The sequence below is a fragment of the Coregonus clupeaformis genome, chromosome 7, assembly GCF_020615455.1.
Source record: "Coregonus clupeaformis isolate EN_2021a chromosome 7, ASM2061545v1, whole genome shotgun sequence".
Lineage (NCBI taxonomy): Eukaryota > Metazoa > Chordata > Actinopteri > Salmoniformes > Salmonidae > Coregonus > Coregonus clupeaformis.
Genome location: NC_059198.1, coordinates 22,891,088 through 22,911,847, shown reverse-complemented (window position 1 = coordinate 22,911,847; position 20,760 = coordinate 22,891,088). Strand labels below are relative to the sequence as shown.

Genomic DNA, 20,760 nt, shown 5'->3' with positions numbered 1-20,760 from the left:
ACACACACCCCTCTACCACACTCACACAGAAACAATCAGCACTGGCAACCTCACTGGTTTCCTTTAGGAAAATGTGGCGCCAGACATTTGACTGGCAACATTTTAAATTTACTGGACATTTGAGAAATGTACCATATGCATTGGGTGCGTAACCTGATTAAGTTGTCCACCCACGGTGCTCAGAATGACAGAAATCACATTTAGAATATGGTAATTCATATTAACAGAACATGCACGTCGAGGATGCAACGAATTCTGATGTGCACTTTGAACATGTTAGAATAACTGTCCACATGTACTTTTCCTCAGCCAACAAGATTACTAACGAACAGCAAAATCACGAGCCTATGTCAATCTACTATAGTAGAAAAGTTTAGGCTACCTATTCTATTGGTCAGCTTGTCGAGAAAGAACTAGCCTATTCTAAAACAGACACTGGGACGATAGATCCCAAATTCATCCAACCAGTAGGCCTCGGCTACATTTAAAAAAGCAAGCAGTCCGACGTAACGGATCAGAACGTTTAGCTTAAAAATGTTGATATAATATGAAGAAATAATAGTTTAAGCGCAGCAATGCACACAAGGCAGTAGGCTACGCGCGGATGTTCCTTCCATAATGCAATTAGCGGGAAAACTGTTGTCAAAAGGGCACTGTACATGCGAGCGGTTTCATGTGAGATGAAAATATCCGTTAGGAATAGAGGAGATCTAATAGGCTACTTTGAAGCAAGGTAAGACATACCTCATAATATGTATTAAAACATTCAGGTTTCAAACAATTAAGAGTATGATTTCAAAATGCATGCTCATTGCAAAGTGGTGTGTGACGCGCTGACAAAACCTGCCTTCCGTTGCCATTTGATGCAGCATTCAAAATAACTCGGAAATCTCAGTCTTCAGTGCATTCAAGACAACTGGGAATAGATTTTTTTTAAATAACTAGCTCCGACTGGGAAAATCATTTTGAACGGTCATCGAACTCGGAATTCCAACTCAGGAACTCGGGCCTCTTTCTAGAGCTTCCACTTTCCAACCTGAAGTTAATTGACGCACACATACACACAGCCCCACACACACACACACACACACAGCCCCACACACACACACAGCCCCACACAGCCCCACCCACTCACACACACAGCCCCACCCACCCACCCACACAGCCCCACCCACACAGCCCCACCCACCCACACACACAGCCCCACCCACCCACACACACAGCCCCACACAGCCCCACACGCACACACAGCCCCACACACACACACACAGCCCCACACACCCACACACAGCCCCACCCACACAGCCCCACCCACCCACACACAGCCCCACCTACCCACACACAGCCCCACACAAACACAACCCCACCCACCCACACACAGCCCCACCCACCCAAACACAACCCCACCCACCCACCCACACAAACAGCCCCACCCACACACACACAGCCCCACCCACCCAGCCCCACACACACACAGCCCCACCCACCCAGCCCCACACACACAGCCCCACCCACCCACACAGCCCCACACACACACACACAGCTCCCCACAGTATGGGGGAGTGTGTTGGGGTCAGTATGGGGGAGTGTGTTGGGGTCAGTATGGGGGAGTGTGTTGGGGTCAGTATGGGGGAGTGTGTTGGGGTCAGTATGGGGGAGTGTGTTGGGAAGACTCACCCCACTTCCTCTTGGTGAAGTAGGAGTCGGCCGCAGGGTCGTTGAAGTGCCTGCTGAACATGGTCTCTGCCCCCGCATGGAAGTCATAGGAGAACACCAACGCTGAGAGAAACAGGAGGTTATCATGGGGGTTTATTATGGGTCAAACACAAAAAAAATAAACAAATGTACACAATACCTGGAATAGTCTAACAGTAATCATTCTACACCCCCCCTCCCCCAGTGGTGGTTGTCCCACTGGCTATCCTAAGTTGAATGCACCAATTTGTAAGTCGCTCTGGATAAGAGGTCTGCTAAATGACTTAAATGTAAATGTACACACACACACACACACACACACACACACACAGCCCCACACACACACACACACACACAGCCCCACACACACACAGCCCCACACACACACAGCCCCACACACACACAGCCCCACACACACACACACAGCCCCACACACACACACACAGCCCCACACACACACAGCCCCACACACACACAGCCCCACACACACACAGCCCCACACACACACACACACAGCCCCACACACACACACACACACACAGCCCCACACACACACACACACACACACAGCCCCACACACACACACACACAGCCCCACACACACACACACAGCCCCACAGGAGGTTATCATGGGGGTTTATTAAGGGTCAAACACACTCACACAAACACCAATGTAAACAATCCCACATGTATACACAAACACACATACAACATGGGGGACACAGAGACCCCCCCCACACACACACACGACTCACAGTGGTCTCCAAAGGCCTTGGTGGTGAAGACCTCCCTCAGGGTAACAGAGTTGGAGTGCTGGATCTTCTTCCACATGTCCACCAGCATCATACACTTGGTGTTCACCAGCCTGAAACCTGGACACACACACACAGCAAAGACATTCAGAGAACATGACCACTCAAGTAGGCTGAAAGAAAATACATTCCATACCAAATATAAGATCATTTAAAATCTCAATGGCAGGAAGGATAACGTGTGTGTGTTCATCTTCTGGCATACGAGCGCCTCACCATGTAACCTCCTCAGGCAGTATGGCAGGTCGTCCTTGCTGTTGACGGCCTTGTAGCAGGAAGTGATGTAGCTGAAGTTGCTGGTCTTCTGCAGGCGGTTGGGAGGGGGGACAGGCTCCAGGGGAAACAGGCTGTGGTAGCTGTCCACCTCAGATGGAACACCTGGGACAGAGGGGACAGGGATACACGTCATTACAACACATCTACATACACCAGCACACAAACAGCGCCAAAATCAACTACATCAGTTGGCACTCATCTTAAGTTACAAGTTTGACATTTTAGTCATTTAGCAGACGCTCTTATCCAGAGCGACTTGAAGTTAGTGAGTGCATACATTTTCATACTGGCCCCCCGTGGGAAACGAACCCACAACCCTGGCGTTGCAAGCGCCATGCTCTACCAACTGAGCTACAGGAGCTACAGCTGAACAACTTGAGAATGTTCTATGAACCAACCACAGTGTGACTATTAGTGGAATCCTAAAGACAGACACGATTCAGGATCATAGAACATTCAGTCTCACTTTCAGTCAACTGTGATAGGCCATGCCATCACACAATGACCACAACGCCAATAACAGTCCCTCCCCCACCTCGGTTGAGCCAATCAGGGAAGGGATGCCTTACCTGTGTTCTCTGACTGGTCGATCTGAGCCATGGTGATCAGATGTCTGTTTATCAGCTCCTAGAGGGAACCACAGGAAATGACATCAGAGATCAACACTGACATCACAGCATGGAGAGAGATTGGAGGATTAGAACAAAGCCAGTCAGAACAGAGGCGCAGAGAGAGAGAAATATGGAGACAGGGCGAAAAAGAGAATGAAAGAAAGAGGGGACAAATGGGAACAGAGAGTAGGCGTTTCAGATGGAAAGAATCAGTTAGGGGGAAGAGAGAGAGCGAGGGCGTACCTGTCGGAGTTCATCAGCCATGAAGAAGGACGGGGCGTTGGCTTTGGGCTGCATGTAGGCAACGTGGGGAGCAGTGGGGGGGTAGATGTGGTAGGTAGGAAACACCTGCACAGAAACCACACACATTTAACGACTGCACTTCCCATTTATGGAGAAATTAAAACTAACAAGTCTACAGATGAGGATGACGTAATGTATTTTCATGCTGTCAGTAAGGGCAGACTAAATGGAACGTACCATCCCGGCCATGGGAGCGGGGGTGTTATCAGTGTAAAAATATGTTGTCCCCCCCACCGTCTCCTTCTGGATGATGTGGGCCCCCTGGTCAGACACACTGGTGGGCACCATGTAGTTGGCTGGGTTAGGGTTGTTGGGGTTGGGGGTGTGGCTACGCCGGCGAGGGGCGGGTGAGGTTTGGGGTGTGATTTTGGGGGAGTGGAGGGGGGAGGATCCCGCAGAGAGAGACATCCCTGTATGGGGGATACCAGAGAGGGTGTGTTAAACAGAGTTCATTGGAGCACCTCCATACATTGTTCTGACTAACCAAGGCAGAATTCATAATGTCGGGGATTTACCTGAATAATACATTGTATGCTGTTTTTTCTAGAGCATCTCCATTGTATGGAGTCAATTCACTTGGTTATGCAAGAGAACAATGGGAGGTTACATCAATAGAGAACCTTTACACTGCAAACTCACTCACCCTGACAACCTGGAATATCCATGATATGGTGCAAAGGGAGAACAACGCCTAGAAGTGTTCTAAGTCAGAGAATGAAGTGTTTTTTTTTTTGGAGTGGATGGCTCACCAGGTGCTAGGGCGGTGGAGCTGCTGAGGCCGAGGTGGGGGAAGAGGGGCGAGGGGAAGGCCGGACCACTGGACTGGACCATAGTGGCCATGCGGGGAGCCCCCTTAGGGATGAATTCATTGGCTGTAGGGTTAGGACCCTGGAGAGAGAGAATAAGAGATGCATAACCCTAGGATTTGATTCAATTGTTCTTCTTGCCTTCAGAGATTGTATTTGTTTTATACAATGTTTATTTTCCTTATTAGCGGATTTGTCTTCATCACAGTTCACAACAAAAACAATCAGTGACCGGATTATGTTATCTAGAGAAAACACACAAACGGACCACAATGCATGGGTTTAGGTTTGACAATTTTCCACCTTAGGCCCTAAAACTCAATAGACATATGAATATCAAACTATTCCCCTTGGTTGATGACCACACCAGGGAAGAGGTGCTCTCACCTTTCTCCTTTGTGATATGCTCAGAGCACCAAAGTCACTGAAGAGTGAAGACATGGGGGAATTCCCTGGATCTGGAAGAGGACATAGAGGGAGAGGGAATGAAGACTGTGTTGTCCACGGGGAGTTTTCCATCGGCCCACAACTCTGACCTGGTCCAACTGCCAGGGTTCCATGGAATAGATCTGCCAGTGATTTCATGGGTGTTCCAAGAGTTAGAAGTTGTTCCAATTATAATTCTACAGATATTAGTTTCAATGATCTGATACTCCAGTGGATCCCAACTCCGGTCCTCGAGAACCCCCGACAGCAAACATATCTGCTTCAACTCATTGAGGGCCTGATAATGAGTTGACAAGTTGAATCAGCTGTGCTTGTACTGTTGGGGGTACTTGACGACCGGAGTTGGGGACCACTGTGCTACTCCATTAAGTGTCCTGTAGGTACTGGGTTCTTACCGTGAGCGCTGTGGTTGAAGTTCTTGGCACCATCGTCAAGGAGACTGGGAGAACTACTGCTGTTGGTGATTCTCTACATAACAACAAAACACAGATGCTTAAAAAAAGTATCTTAGTTACCTAGCTACCATATCCTAGCAAAGACCGCAGCCCTTTAGTTCTCGAAAGGTACCCCCGTCTGCAGCAAAATAATTCCCATTAGAACCCACTGTATCTGCATCACTGGCTGATGGTCTTGGAATTCAGCTTAGGTGTATGCACCTGGTCACCTGGTTGAATTGTAGATAAAATACAACTATCGCATTAGTGGATACTACCACTAATAAAGGGCAGATCTGCCGGTTTTGACTAGCAGAAGTGACTTTTCGCAGCAGGTTAGGAGAATTAAGGTTAGGAAAAAGGGTTAGCTAAAATTGTCCGACACCACTCGAAGATATTTACACTGAAAAACAAACACGCAACAATTTCTAAGATTTTACTGAGTTTCAGTTTATATAAGGAAATCAGTCAATTGGAATAAATTCATTAGGCCCTAATCTATGGATTTCACTACTGGGAATACAGATATGCATCTGTTGGTCACAGATACCTTTTTTTTTTTAAGTAGGGGCGTGGATCAGAAAACCAGTTAGTATCAGCTGTGACCATCATTTGCCTCATGCAGCACGACACATCTCCTTCGCATAGAGTTGATCAGGTTGTTGATTTTGGCCTATGGAATGTTGTCCCACTCCTCTTCAATGGCATTCATAATATGCTCAACGGGTGACATGTCCGTTGAGTATGCAGGCCATGGAAGAACTGGGACATTCTCAGCTTCCAGGAATTGCGTACAGATCCTTGTGACATGGGGCCGTGCATTATCATGCTGAAACAGGTAATGGTAATGGCGGCGGATGAATGGCACGATAATGGGCTTCAAGATCTCGGAACGGTATCTCTGTGCATTCAAATTGCCATCGATAAAATGCAATTGTGTTCGTAGCTTATGCCTGCCCATACTATAACCCCACCATGGGGCACTCTGTTCACAATGTTGACATCAGCAAAATGCTCGCCCACACAACGACATCTGCCCGGTACAGCTGAAACTGGGATGAATCCGTGACACTTCTCCAGCGTGCCAGTGGCCATCGAAGGTGAGCATTTGCTCACTGAAGTCTGTTACGACACCGAACTGCAGTCAGGTCAAGACCCTGTTGAGGACGACGAGCATGCAGATGAGCTTCCCTGAAACGGTTTCTGACAGTTTGTGCAGAAATTATTTGGTTGTGTAAAGGGCTGTTGCGGTGACCGTATCACCGCCACACCGGCAGTCACGAGTCATAAAGGCAGTCAAATACCATGTGACCGTTTAGTCATGGTAATTAGGCTTCTCCAAGCTCTGATGCTGCTGATGGTCATTAGTAGCCTACCAAAGTTGCTAACTGCCTGGTACTCAGCACTCCATTGTCCCTCTAATCACTCTGACATCAATGCAAATGTTTTCGAAAATCTAAATCAAACACTTCATGAGAGCCCATGAGCTCATGTTGCGCTACATTTCTACAGGCTATGCAATTTCACGAGAAAACAGAGTGATGGCCTCTAGTAAAAAGAGGATCAGCTTTCTATAGGCTACACCTACTATTTTTATTTCTCAACTTTCCTAATATTAAGCACATTGCTTTATTTACAACAGGAGTATAGCCTACCTGGTTGGCATGAAAATAAACCACGGGAAAAAGCGTCCTCCATTCGCTATTTAAGTGCATAGACATTTATTTTTTCCTACTGCCCCTGTTTCAATACAGATGCATGGTAACGGTCCATTCTAAATCAAAACAAATTTCTCACATATATTATTTAGTATATGTAAAGACAAGATTAAATCAAGAATAGTCTGATGGGTGACAATATTAGCCTATCACTTGTGACTGATGCGCAGCATAATAAAATGCCTTTTTTTGCGACTTTTTCTAATCATATCAGACACCTCATGTAGCCTAGCCCATAGGCCTATATGTTTATATCACAACTAAAGTGACAAAATAACTTCTTAAAATTAAGCACATTCATCCGCTTTACAAGGGGTGTATTGCCTAACTGGCATACATAAGCAGCGCGTGAGTTTCAAGTTTGGGGAAGATCATTTTCACCATAAAAACGCACCTTTATAATGCATAATTGCATTTGCGGTCACTTTTGATAATGGTGTTTTCCGCTAATGGAACATTTGCGCTTATAGCCTACTACCATGTGAGCAATGCTGCGCTTATAATGTGAAGAAATAGCCTAATAGTTTATCAACATTTTAAGCTAAACGTTCTGATCTGTTGCGTCAAAAATGTTTTTTGATGCTAGTGGTTGTATTAATTTGGGATCTATCGCATCCCACAACTGTCCCAGACTATGTTTGGAATAATTATTTCTCGCACAGAATAGGTCGACCTTTGTACTATGGGGGATAGTAGATTGACACAGGATAGTGCTTTTGCTGTTCGTTAGGCCTACTCATCTTGTCAGCTGACGAAAAGTAAAATGTGGACAGTTCTTCCAATATCTTCAATATGCACCTCGGAATTGGATAAGGACGCGCGCAGTTGCATCCCCGATGTGTCGGTCTTCACTTGTAGCCTGTGAGAAAGACCTGATCACGTGATGGAGCGTGAAGCACTCAGGGAGAAGGGCACAACAGCCACTGGCCAGAAAAGTCATGGATTTTTTTAGGGTGCATTACGGCCACACAAAGGGGATGCTGCCATGAAATTCTAGGCATTATCAAGTGCTTGTCAAATTGTGAATGAGTGACTGATGTAGTGTGTACAGCCTGCACAAAAAAAACAAAGCAGAGCTCATGCCTTTCAAGGGACTTTTTTCAAAATCATCACTAGTCGCATCATGCAGCCTAACAATGTATTAAAAATCAAAACATACAGCCCAATATTTGTAGAACAACTAAAGTTACATTATTAACTGTAAATTAAGCATATAGGAATACATATTTCTTTGTTAACCACTCAACACAGAATAGCCACATGTGCGCACTCCCTCAAATTGTTTGGAGAAAATATCCTTTCTATTTCATTCAGCTTTGTTCAATTGTATTCTTCATACTATAAAATAATGCCACGGAATTCTACATTTACATTTACGTCATTTAGCAGACGCTCTTATCCAGAGCGACTTACAAATTGGTGCATTCACCCTATAGCCAGTGGGATAACCACTTTACAATTATTTTTTATTTTATTTTTTTAAAGCACATCTTGTCTGCTAAATGAACTAGTGTAGCCCACAGCCATTTGGCATAGCCAGATCAGGACCTAACATACAGTGCCTTGCAAAAGTACTCATCCCCCTTGGCGTTTTTCCTATTTTGTTGCATTACAACCTGTAATTGAAATTGATTTTTATTTGGATTTCATGTAATGGACATACACAAAATAGTCCAAATTGGTGAAGTGAAAAAAATTATGGAAAAGTGGTGCGTGCATATGTATTCACCCCTTTGCTATGAAGCCCCTAAATAAGATCTGCTGCAACCAATTACCTTCAGAAGTCACATAATTAGTTAAATAGAAGTCCACCCGTGTGCAATCTAAGTGTCACATGATCTCAGTATATATACACCTATTCTGAAAGGCCCCAGAGTCTGCAACACCACTAAGCACAGACGAGTGGCCAGAAAAAAGTCATTGCTTAAAGAAAAAAATAAGCAAACACGTTTGGTGTTCGCCAAAAGGCATGTAGGAGACTCCCCAAACATATGGAAGAAGGTACTCTGGTCAGATGAGATTAAAATTGAGCTTTTGGGCCATCAAGGAAAACGCTATGTCTGGCGCAAACCCAACACCTCTCATCACCCCGAGAACACCATCCCCACAGTGAAGCATGGTGGTGGCAGCATCATGCTGTGGGGATGTTTTTCATCAGCAGGGGCTGGGAAACTGGTCAGAATTGAAGCAATGATGGATGGCGCTAAATACAGGGAAGTTCTTGAGGGAAACCTGTTTCAGTCTTCCAGAGATTTGAGACTGGGTTCACCTTCCAGCAGGACAACGACCCTAAGCGTACTGCTAAAGCAACACTTGGGTGGTTTAAGGGGAAACATTGAAATGTCTTGGAATGGCCTAGTCAAAGCCCAGACCTCAATCCAATTGAGAATCTGTGGTATGACTTAGATTGCTGTACACCAGCGGAACCCATCCAACCTGAAGGAGCTGGAGCAGTTTTGCCTTGAAGAATGGGCAAAAATCCCAGTGGCTAGATGTGCCAAGCTTATAGAGACATACCCCAAGAGACTTGCAGCTGTAATTGCTGCAAAAGGTGGCTCTACAAAGTATTGACTTGGGGGGGTGAATAGTTATGTATGCTCAAGTTCTGTTTTTTTGTCTTATTTCTTGTTTCACACAAAAAAATATTTTGCATCTTCAAAGTGGTAGGCATGTTGTGTAAAACAAATGATACAAACCCCAAAAAAATATATTTTAATTCCAAGTTGTCAGGCAACAAAATAGGAAAAATGCCAAGGGGGGTGAATACTTTCGCAAGCCACTGTAAGGACAACTCAGAGTATGCTATTCTGTTCTTCTGAAATAGACAACATTTTCTTCATATCATGCTTCTTTAGACCTGTCTAAAATAAATTATGGATTTATTGTGAAGGTGTAGGCTATATTACATGGATTTATTATACCTTTTTTTAATGTAGATGTTCCAAAGGTCAGCATCAGTGGCTTGTAGGCTGTGCGTGGAAGCCAGGAGATACTAAATGTGTTTGTTAATTAACGGTCAATTACCGTGAGACCGACAGTTATCTGCGTGACAATCACCGGCTGACAAAATTGTGACCACCACAGCCCTAGTTGTGTAAACCCAGTTTCATCAGCTGTCCAGGTGGCTTGTCTCAGACCATCCTGCAGGTGAAAAAGCTGGACGTGGAGGTCCTGGGCTGGCGTGGTTACACATGATCTGCAGTTGTGAGGCCGGTTGGATGTATTGCCAAATTCTCTAAAATGACATTGGAGGTGGCTTATGGTAGAGAAATGAACATTCAATTCTCTGGCAACAGCTCTGGTGGACATTCCTGCAGTCAGCATGCCAATTGCAAGCTCCCTCAAAACGTGAGACATCCGTGGCATTGTGTTGTGTGACAAAACTGCACATTTTAGAGTGGCCTTTTATTGTCCCCAGAAAAAAGTACACCTGTGTAATGATCATGCTGTTTAATCAGCTTCTTGATATTCCACACCTTTCAGGTGGGTGGATTATCTTGGCAAAGGAGAAATGCTCACCAACAGGGATGTAAACAAATATGTGCACAGAATGAGAGAAATAAGCTTTTTGCACGTATGAAACATTTCTGGGATCTTTTATTTCAGCTCATGAAACTAACACTTTACATGTTGCGTCTTTATTTTTGTTCAGTGTAGCTACAACCAGGTCTTCCCTGAGAACAGTCTTGGTTTCCACTAATGCGATTCTGCTAAAACCTGTATGATCGCTTGATTGAAATAAACAAGCACCTAGCCCTACATAATTATCTGATTTTCTTTAGGTCAGTGCTATCTGGGATAATTGGGGCTAGTGTTGGATGATATTTGGGGAGACATCTACGATATGCTACTCCAAATACCACGATATCCGATATAATCGTTTTATGCCATTAATGACTAGATAATTCCAGCCTGTGCAATTTGTGCTTATTTACAATATTAGTTGTATTCTCGTTAAATCATTGTTGTTTGGCGGAAAAAAATAAGGCTTAGTTACTATATATATATATATACACATACAGTGGGGAGAACAAGTATTTGATACACTGCCGATTTTGCAGGTTTTCCTACTTACAAAGCATGTAGAGGTCTGTAATTTTTATCATAGGTACACTTCAACTGTGAGAGACAGAATCTAAAACTAAAATCCAGAAAATGACATTGTATGATTTTAAAGTAATTAATTTGCATTTTATTGCATGACATAAGTATTTGATACATCAGAAAAGCAGAACTTAATATTTGGTACAGAAACCTTTGTTTGCAAGTACAGAGATCATATGTTTCCTGTAGGTCTTGACCAGATTTGCACACACTGCAGCAGGGATTTTGGCCCACTCCTCCATACAGACCTTCTCCAGATCCTTCAGGTTTCGGGGCTGTCGCTGGGCAATACGGACTTTCAGCTCCCTCCAAAGATGTTCTATTGGGTTCAGGTCTGGAGACTGGCTAGGCCACTCCAGGACCTTGAGATGCTTCTTACGGAGCCACTCCTTAGTTGCCCTGGCTATGTGTTTCGGGTCGTTGTCATGCTGGAAGACCCAGCCACGACCCATCTTCAATGCTCTTACTGAGGGAAGGAGGTTGTTGGCCAAGATCTCGCGATACATGGCCCCATCCATCCTCCCCTCAATACGGTGCAGTCGTCCTGTCCCCTTTGCAGAAAAGCATCCCCAAAGAATGATGTTTCCACCTCCATGCTTCACGGTTGGGATGGGTTGTACTCATCCTTCTTCTTCCTCCAAACACGTCGAGTGGAGTTTAGACCAAAAAGCTATATTTTTGTCTCATCAGACCACATGACCTTCTCCCATTCCTCCTCTGGATCATCCAGATGGTCATTGGTAAACTTCAGACGGGCCTGGACATGCGCTGGCTTGAACAGGGGGACCTTGCGTGCGCTGCAGGATTTTAATCCATGACGGCGTAGTGTGTTACTAATGGTTTTCTTTGAGACTGTGGTCCCAGCTCTCTTCAGGTCATTGACCAGGGCCTGCCGTGTAGTTCTGGGCTGATCCCTCACCTTCCTCATGATCATTGATGCCCCATGAGGTGAGATCTTGCATGGAGCCCCAGACCGAGGGTGATTGACCGTCATCTTGAACTTCTTCAATTTTCTAATAATTGCGCCAACAGTTGTTGCCTTCTCACCAAGCTGCTTGCCTATTGTCCTGTAGCCCATCCCAGCCTTGTGCAGGTCTACAATTTTATCCCTGATGTCCTTACACAGCTCTCTGATCTTGGCCATTGTGGAGAGGTTGGAGTCTGTTTGATTGAGTGTGTGGACAGGTGTCTTTTATACAGGTAACGAGTTCAAACAGGTGCAGTTAATACAGGTAATGAGTGGAGAACAGGAGGGCTTCTTAAATAAAAACTAACAGGTCTGTGAGAACCGGAATTCTTACTGGTTGGTAGGTGATCAAATACTTATGTCATGCAATAAAATGCAAATTAATTACTTAAAAATCATACAATGTGATTTTCTGGATTTTTGTTTTAGATTCCGTCTCTCACAGTTGAAGTGTACCTATGATAAAAATTACAGACATCTACATGCTTTGTAAGTAGGAAAACCTGCAAAATCGGCAGTGTATCAAATACTTATTCTCCCCACTGTATATTGGCCCAACCCTGCTTGGACGTCCCTACCCTAAACCCTAACCTTAACCCTTACAAAACCCTAAACTTAACCATTTTAAATGTCAACTTCAATGGGCAAGGGATGACCCAAGGATCCCTGATAGCAAAGATCACTGTCTTTAGACCAGTACTGAACCAGACTTTCTGATTAACATACAAGAATAAGTTCACCTCTACCACATCAGCCAAGTAGCACTATAATTCAGTATTTGACCAGTATTTTCTAACTTCCTGTAGATCTAAAGCTGGTACCTGAACACTTGAGAGTAGAATAATAAATCAGATGTATTTTATATAGCGCTTCTCATTACAAACAAGAATCTCAAAGTCGCTTTGAAACAAAAAAGAATTTAGGCATCTGTCGAGTCAGTACTGTTTAGTTGAATTCCGAGGCTGGTCATACCTGCATCATAGAGTATTTAGACTCTGCTGGGCTCCCGAAGCCGTTGACACCGATGAAGCTGCTGCTGAAGTAGGAGTTGGTCAGATTGGCATCGCTCAGGGTCCCGCCCTCCATCCCAGGGACTGTAGAGGACAGAGACAATGGGTTCAGAATCAGACACCTGCTTCTACTACACAGGGTCTGGATGGTCCTGGTAAACGTCATATTCAATGTTTGGAAAACATTATGGAGACAGACAATATATGCCATACAGACTAGATCACCTTCTCCATTATAAAGAGTGGTAGGGGTCTCAATTTAATGGCTATGTGAAGCTAAATGCATATAATGCACATAAGTGGCTATGAACTAATGTTCTAGCCATGAGGCCATTTGATCGTCTTCATTTACAGGACTGGGCGATTACCGAGGAGAAGCCAATCAGCACGCTTCTTGAGAAGACGTAAACACTTCAACTTTATCCAGTTAGCCAACTTGTGTGCACAAATGATAATATCCACCTTGCAACCGAACATGTGGCATTGTGCAGAGTTCAATAATATAAAATACAGCTGTGGTGGTTGAATTATTTTGCAAGTTATGATGCTAACTAGTTAGCTACTAAGTAAATGGACTTCACAACAGCAGATGTTTGGTTAGCATGTAAGCTAGCTAGTCACCCTACTCATGCATCAAGACAAGCATCATAGAAAGACTCGCTTCCAAAACTATTCAACATTAGCTAACTAGCTATGCTACTTAGATGCACGCATTACTAACAAGTTACCTAATGCAAGAAGTGCGCAAACGTTAATGTGCCGTGTACCTTTTTTTTTTTCTCGGCAGGCTAACTTTTCTAGCCATAGCCATCTAACTAGCTACGTTAGCCAATGATTGTCTGAATTTGCCCACTCATGTCTTGAAGCTGTCAAATACAAAAACACTGAAATTGCTAACTAAATGCATTTATTGAAGGAGCTCAAACTCTGGATGAAAAGCTTAGTGCTCTGACACTTTAATTAGTTATGCTTGATTGTGTAGCTTAAAAAACGTTGTTTAGCCCACGTTGTTTTGGGGGGAAAGAGGCCTCAAAGAATCCCCGGGCTCAATGTTAACAAAGCCCCTCACACGCCCAAAAAGTAACAACCACCGATGAGGTTGTGCTAGGCCCTGTCGTATCGGACCGGGACAAACAGACGAAATATACTCACTGGTTAACATCTGTCCCTCCAGAGCCGTGCCTGCAGGCCCCAGAGAGTCGCCCTTTTTGGGGACGTTCGGTACCCCAACCTGGCAGGCCGGGGGTGCACTAAGAGGATACCCTGCAGCCGTCACGGCTCCTCCAGACATGGATAAAGGGACAGGGCTTGCTCCGCCGTGAAGGGACATGCTTGCCATGGACGGCTCCTCGTGCAAAAACTGACACTCGTCCCCATAAAAGCAAGTCTTATCCTTTGCGTAGTATCGGCAGAACTTCACCTTGACGCAGGGTATTCCGACACCCGCGAGCGGAGCAGCTGAAGCTGGGAGTCCACTGTTCATGGCACCGCTGCTGCCGCTGCCACCGGAAGATATTCAAACATAGAGAGACGTCGATTGCTAGGTAGCTTGCTCTCGAGCAGGGTTCGTAATGTCAATGCAAAGCGATATGCAACAGCAAATATGTTTTGTCCTCGCTTAAAATTACATTACTCACATTATCCGGCTAAATGACAAATAATTAAGATAGCTAAGGGCATTGCGTTTGATAAATCCTGGTCGCTGTTGTCGCTATCCATGTAACTAGCTTAGCTAGCTAGCCTGTTGTTTAGCCTAGTTCACGCTGCTGTTGTTGTTTTCTGCTCTCTGGCTAGCTATTCCGCAAAAAAAAAAAAAAGCAGTGGCGTATTCATTACGCAAGTTCGGTTGCAAAACGTTTCTTAAACGGAACGAAACGGGAAGGGTTCTACCTGAATGTGTCCAATAGAAACTCTCGTTTTGCTCTGTTTGCTTCAGTTTGGTTCTTAAACGGTTTCTGTAATGAATAGACCCCAGCTAGCATTGCATTGCATTATGGGAAGCTTGCAAGCTTCTAACGTTACGGCAAAAGCCAGCAACATTTGGAGCGGCTTTGAGGGACAGAATCAGTTCGTAACTTTTGGTCTGTGGACAAAACCAACGATTTCCAAAACAGAAAGTCGTCACCCAAACCCAATCATAAGTTTTATAGGCTATGCAGTCGTGCATGAGATGATATGGGTGCACGTGACGTTTGATATTACACCTCTGTGATGTAGCAAACCACATATGTCCCACAAAAGGCTGAATGTCACGTTGTAGCAAGCTAACATTTAGGTAGGTCTGTTATTTTGTTGCAGCTAACAGTTTCCCTTTAACATTTCATCAGTCATTGGATTACTCGTGATTTGTATTATGTTGGCAATTATGAAAGTATAGGGAACAAAAATATAAACACAACATGTAAAGTGTTGGTTCCATGTTTCATGAGCTGAAATAAAAGATCCCAGAAATGTTCCATATGCACAAAAAGCTTATTTGTTAACAATGTTGTGCACACATTTTTTTACATCCCTCAAATTTTGAGGTCCACCAAAGCTGTTGCCAGAGAATTGAATGTTCATTTCTCTACCATAAGCCGCCTCCAACGTCATTTTAGAGAATTTGGCAGTAGGTCCAACCGGCCTCACAACCACAGACCACATGTAACCACATCAGCACAGGACCTCCACATCCGGCTTCTTCACCTGCGGGATCGTCTGAGACCAGCCACCCGGACAGCTGATGAAACTGAGGAGTATTTCTGTCTGTAATAAAGACCTTTTGTGGGGAAAAACTCATTCTGATTGGCTGAGCCTGGCTCCCCAGTGGGTGGGCTTATGCCCCCACACCGCTGTCCAGTCATGTGAAATGCATAGATTAGGGCCAAATTCATTTATTTCAATTGTCTGATTTCCTTATATTAACTGTAACTCAGTAAACTCGTTGAAATTGTTGCATGTTGCATTTATATTTTTGTTCAGTATAATAACTTGATAAAGAATGTCTGTAAAATAAAGGATGTAGGGCTAGAGGCCTACACAGTGCTTGACTTGGACTGAAATAGGTTCCGGTACTCATTTTGGGTGCTGGTACTGTTTATATTTAGGTGCACCACAATACTTTTGAGCTAATATTCTATAAGAGGAACAGGAGCTCAGGCAGTAGAAAATGTGAAGTGCCGGGTACTCAGCTCAGGTGAGCTCCTGCCCAAGTCAAGCACTGGCCGCCTACAATAATAATATTATTATCAGAGGTAACATAGTAAGCGTAAATCTGGGACACACAAGTTAATATGTTATGTTTGGTATGGTTACATAAAACAGAATAATCTCATCATGGACAACTTTAACATTTTAGCTAATTAGCAACTTTTCAACTACTTACTACTTTTTAGCTACTTTGCAACTACTTAGCATGTTAGCTAACCCTTCCCCTAACCTTAACACTTTAACTTAACTCCTAACCATAACCTTAACCCTAACCCCTAGCCTAGCTAACGTTAGCTAGCTAGCTAACGTTACCGTTAGCCACCTAGCTAACATTAGCCACAGCTAATTGGAATTTCTTAACATACCATACGTTTAGCAAATTCATAACATATCATACGAATTGTAATTCATAACATATGATACGAAATGGATGATGGACATCCACAAATTAATACATACAAAACGTAACATATCATACTACCAGTATGAAAAATGTATGCACTCACTAACTGTAAATGGCTCTGGATAAGAGCGTCTGCTAAATGACGAAAGTGTATCGGATTTACATCAATAATAATGCCAAGTGCTCTGAGACCAGGTTGTGTGTTGGGAAGAAAAGTGCAATTGACACCTTGAAAATTAAGATTAGGGGCTCAATTCCAACCAACCCGAATTGCAATATTTACCCAGTAGCTCTTTTTCCAATGGTCAAATTAACTCACAGTTTGGTTTTGGGTACTGTATAAAACCCTACAACTACTACCACCCAGGGCGACCCGGTCTCACAGGTATGCTGTCACTTTTCAGAAGTGTGATTAAAAATATATATATCTGCCCCATGTGGGATTAAAACTGACAACCATTGAACTTTGAGCCAACTGTTTTCATAGCCGCAGGAACATGTTCGGAGAATTTTCTGTCGAGGGAGAGGTGCGATGATAAAAAAAACGTGCCTGCGCTACAGACTGCTATATTGGTCCGCTAATACAGGAATAGTAAATGCCCACTGCACTACTTTTGTGAAAAAAATAAATGTTCAAACAAATATATGTTTTGCCTGTGATACAGATGGCTATATAGGTCCACTAATAAAGGACTAGTAAAGGCCCAGTGTACTAGTTTTGTAAAAAAAAAAATATATATATATATATATATATATATATTAAAATTTTCGATTTCAGGGGGTGATGCAGCACCCTCAGCACCACTCCTTCCCACTGCTATGACTGTTTTGGCTGACTGCAACACCAATCAGTCATAGTGACTGGGGGAAAATACATCTTAGTTGACATGATATGTTAAAAAAAAAAAAATTATGCACGCATGACTGTAAGTCGCTTTGGATAAAAGCGTCTGCTAAATGGCATTATAAATTATAAAAATGATCACCAATGTTCACTCTAAACTGCATGCAGCTCCCCCTGGACTGCCAAGCAGAATAAATATCAGCCCCTGGAGAGAAGCAGGAGATTGAACTTCACTCATCTTTCTAGAGTTTTCCCTTAAGATAAAACTATCAACGTTTCGCTTTACTGTGGGAATTGTGATCGAATTAACGCAATATTAGCCACTTTCAATGCGACCCAACCCGAATTGCAATATTTACCCAGTAGCTCTTTTTCCAATGGTCAAATTAACTCACAGTTTGGTTTTGGGTACTGTATAAAACCCTACAACTACTACCACCCAGGGCGACCCGGTCTCACAGGTATGCTGTCACTTTTCAGAAGTGTGATTAAAAATATATATATCTGCCCCATGTGGGATTAAAACTGACAACCATTGAACTTTGAGCCAACTGTTTTCATAGCCGCAGGAACATGTTCGGAGAATTTTCTGTCGAGGGAGAGGTGCGATGATAAAAAAAACGTGCCTGCGCTACAGACTGCTATATTGGTCCGCTAATACAGGAATAGTAAATGCCCACTGCACTACTTTTGTGAAAAAAATAAATGTTCAAACAAATATATGTTTTGCCTGTGATACAGATGGCTATATAGGTCCACTAATAAAGGACTAGTAAAGGCCCAGTGTACTAGTTTTGTAAAAAAAAAATATATATATATATATATATTAAAATTTTCGATTTCAGGGGGTGATGCAGCACCCTCAGCACCACTCCTTCCCACTGCTATGACTGTTTTGGCTGACTGCAACACCAATCAGTCATAGTGACTGGGGGAAAATACATCTTAGTTGACATGATATGTTAAAAAAAAAAAAATTATGCACGCATGACTGTAAGTCGCTTTGGATAAAAGCGTCTGCTAAATGGCATTATAAATTATAAAAATGATCACCAATGTTCACTCTAAACTGCATGCAGCTCCCCCTGGACTGCCAAGCAGAATAAATATCAGCCCCTGGAGAGAAGCAGGAGATTGAACTTCACTCATCTTTCTAGAGTTTTCCCTTAAGATAAAACTATCAACGTTTCGCTTTACTGTGGGAATTGTGATCGAATTAACGCAATATTAGCCACTTTCAATGCGACATACCGAAAACAAAACGAACTATGCAAGACTTAGTATGCAAAACTGATTTTGTTGTAGGCAGAACGCACCTGAGCAGGATTCTATTGCATTGATAGGCACGAGTCAGGCCCGTACGGGTGCTCCATAAGCAATCAGAGATGCAGTAGGCCTATATGCAAATAGACCTTTGCAATATATGGATCTGTGCCATTTACTTTGAACTGGACTGTTATAACAGCGTGAGCGGTCATGAGTAGATGCGCTTGTTTTGAGATCAAAGGGAGAGCTATATGTAGTGAGCATGTGCACATTTGTACATTTGTTCATATCCTTTGCTAGTTACTGAGTTATTAGCCCAGTTATATATAATTTGTAGTCAGCAATAGGGGAGTGACTGCTTCCTACAACAGCACAAAACTTGTGTACATTTCCAGACATCTTTCAAGAGCCAGTCAGGTAAAGAGCTTTTTTTTTGTCATAAAGGGGTGTTGTTTTTTGAGACAGGCTTGAATAAGCTAAGTAGCCAATAGGCAGAGGGTAGCATAATTTGTCAAATTCTCTGTAATAATGGTATGGGAATAATGATGCATTTTATTTTGTAAAGAGGTTTCTTGCATCAAACAACACAACAACATTTTCAGTCATAGCCTACTGTACTGTGTATGAAACAGTAAGCAAAAACGTTGAATTACTTCCACAGCTGCACCATCGAGAGCATCCTGACTGGTTGCATCACCGCCTGGTATGGCAACTGCTCAGCCTCTGACCGCAAGGCATTACAGAGGGTAGTGCGTACGGCCCAGTACATCACTGGGGCCAAGCTTCCTGCCATCCAGGACCTCTATACCAGGCGGTGTCAGAGGAAGGCCCTCAAAATTGTCAAAGACTCCAGCCACCCTAGTCATAGACTGTTCTCTCTGCTACCACACGTCAAGCGGTACTGGAGCACCAAGTCTAGGTCCAAAAGGCTTCTCAACAGCTTCTAACCCCCCATCTTTTTATGCTGCTGCTACTCTGTTAATTATTTATGCATAGTCACTTTAACTCTACCCACATGTACATATTACCTCAACTACCTCAACTAGCCGGTGCCCCCGCACATTGACTCTGCACCGGTACCCCCATGTATATAGCCTCCCTACTGTTATTTTATTTTACTTCTGCTCTTTTTTTCTCAACACTTTTTGTTGTTGTTGTTTTATTTTACTTTTTTATTAAAAAATAAATGCATTGTTGGTTAAGGGCTGTAAGTAAGCATTTCACGGTAATGTCTACACCTGTTGTATTTGGCGCATGTGGCAAATAAAATTTGATTTGATTTGATATGCGGAAATGTGCCTTACTGCCTTTTTAGTAACATCAGTAGTCAAGGAAGCATTGGACGGCTCGTGGTAATGACTGGAGCGGAATTAGTGGAATGGTATCAAATGCATCAAACACATGGTTTCCAGGTGTTTGATGCCATTCCATTTTCTCTGCTCCAGACATTATTATGAGCTGTCCTCCCCTCACCAGCCTGCGCTGCAGCACAGTGTATTTCACACGGAACCCCTCCCTTGAGATAAAGCAGAGGCACTCTACATCACGATTTCAATGGTAGAGTTGAACGGCTAGGGGGCAAAAAGAGCTAGATTTACTACTAAAATACCAAAATATCACTTTTGCAACGAATTGCCAAAATGAAGACCCTATTAACATGTTTCACTATAACTAAGCCTAAAACATCTGATTTTCGATTAAACATTTTTTTGTCATGAAAGTTACTCTTTAATGTCATTGTAGCCTATTAGGTTATTAGAAAGATTTCCAGAAAATAGGTAGGCTGTACTTGCATTAGGGCCTATAAGCTCTAGACTAGTTCATCACCAGGTTTTAATAGCCAACCATCCCCATTTTTGTGACCAGTCATTCAAA

The 20,760-nt window shown here is 43.5% G+C and overlaps 1 protein-coding gene across 2 annotated transcripts in view; it reads right to left on the bottom strand.

The window, feature by feature from the left end:
• Window positions 1-14,977, bottom strand: part of LOC121569253 (PAN2-PAN3 deadenylation complex subunit pan3-like) — a 29,661-nt gene extending 14,684 nt beyond the window's left edge. The window contains exons 1-11 of one of the 2 annotated variants that reach the window (XM_045221250.1): window positions 14,336-14,977; window positions 13,146-13,267; window positions 5,346-5,418; window positions 4,891-5,072; window positions 4,447-4,585; window positions 3,875-4,107; window positions 3,638-3,742; window positions 3,353-3,410; window positions 2,724-2,885; window positions 2,451-2,567; window positions 1,678-1,779 (exon numbers count right to left, since the gene is read on the bottom strand). In XM_045221250.1, coding sequence (XP_045077185.1) covers window positions 1,678-1,779; window positions 2,451-2,567; window positions 2,724-2,885; window positions 3,353-3,410; window positions 3,638-3,742; window positions 3,875-4,107; window positions 4,447-4,585; window positions 4,891-5,072; window positions 5,346-5,418; window positions 13,146-13,267; window positions 14,336-14,666 — 1,624 coding nt within the window. In that variant the 5' untranslated portion in view covers window positions 14,667-14,977. The remainder of the gene's footprint in view (window positions 1-1,677; window positions 1,780-2,450; window positions 2,568-2,723; window positions 2,886-3,352; window positions 3,411-3,637; window positions 3,743-3,874; window positions 4,108-4,446; window positions 4,586-4,890; window positions 5,073-5,345; window positions 5,419-13,145; window positions 13,268-14,335) is intronic. The other variant, XM_041880061.2, reaches the window with a different exon arrangement.
• Between the last annotated feature and the right edge of the window lie 5,783 nt (window positions 14,978-20,760).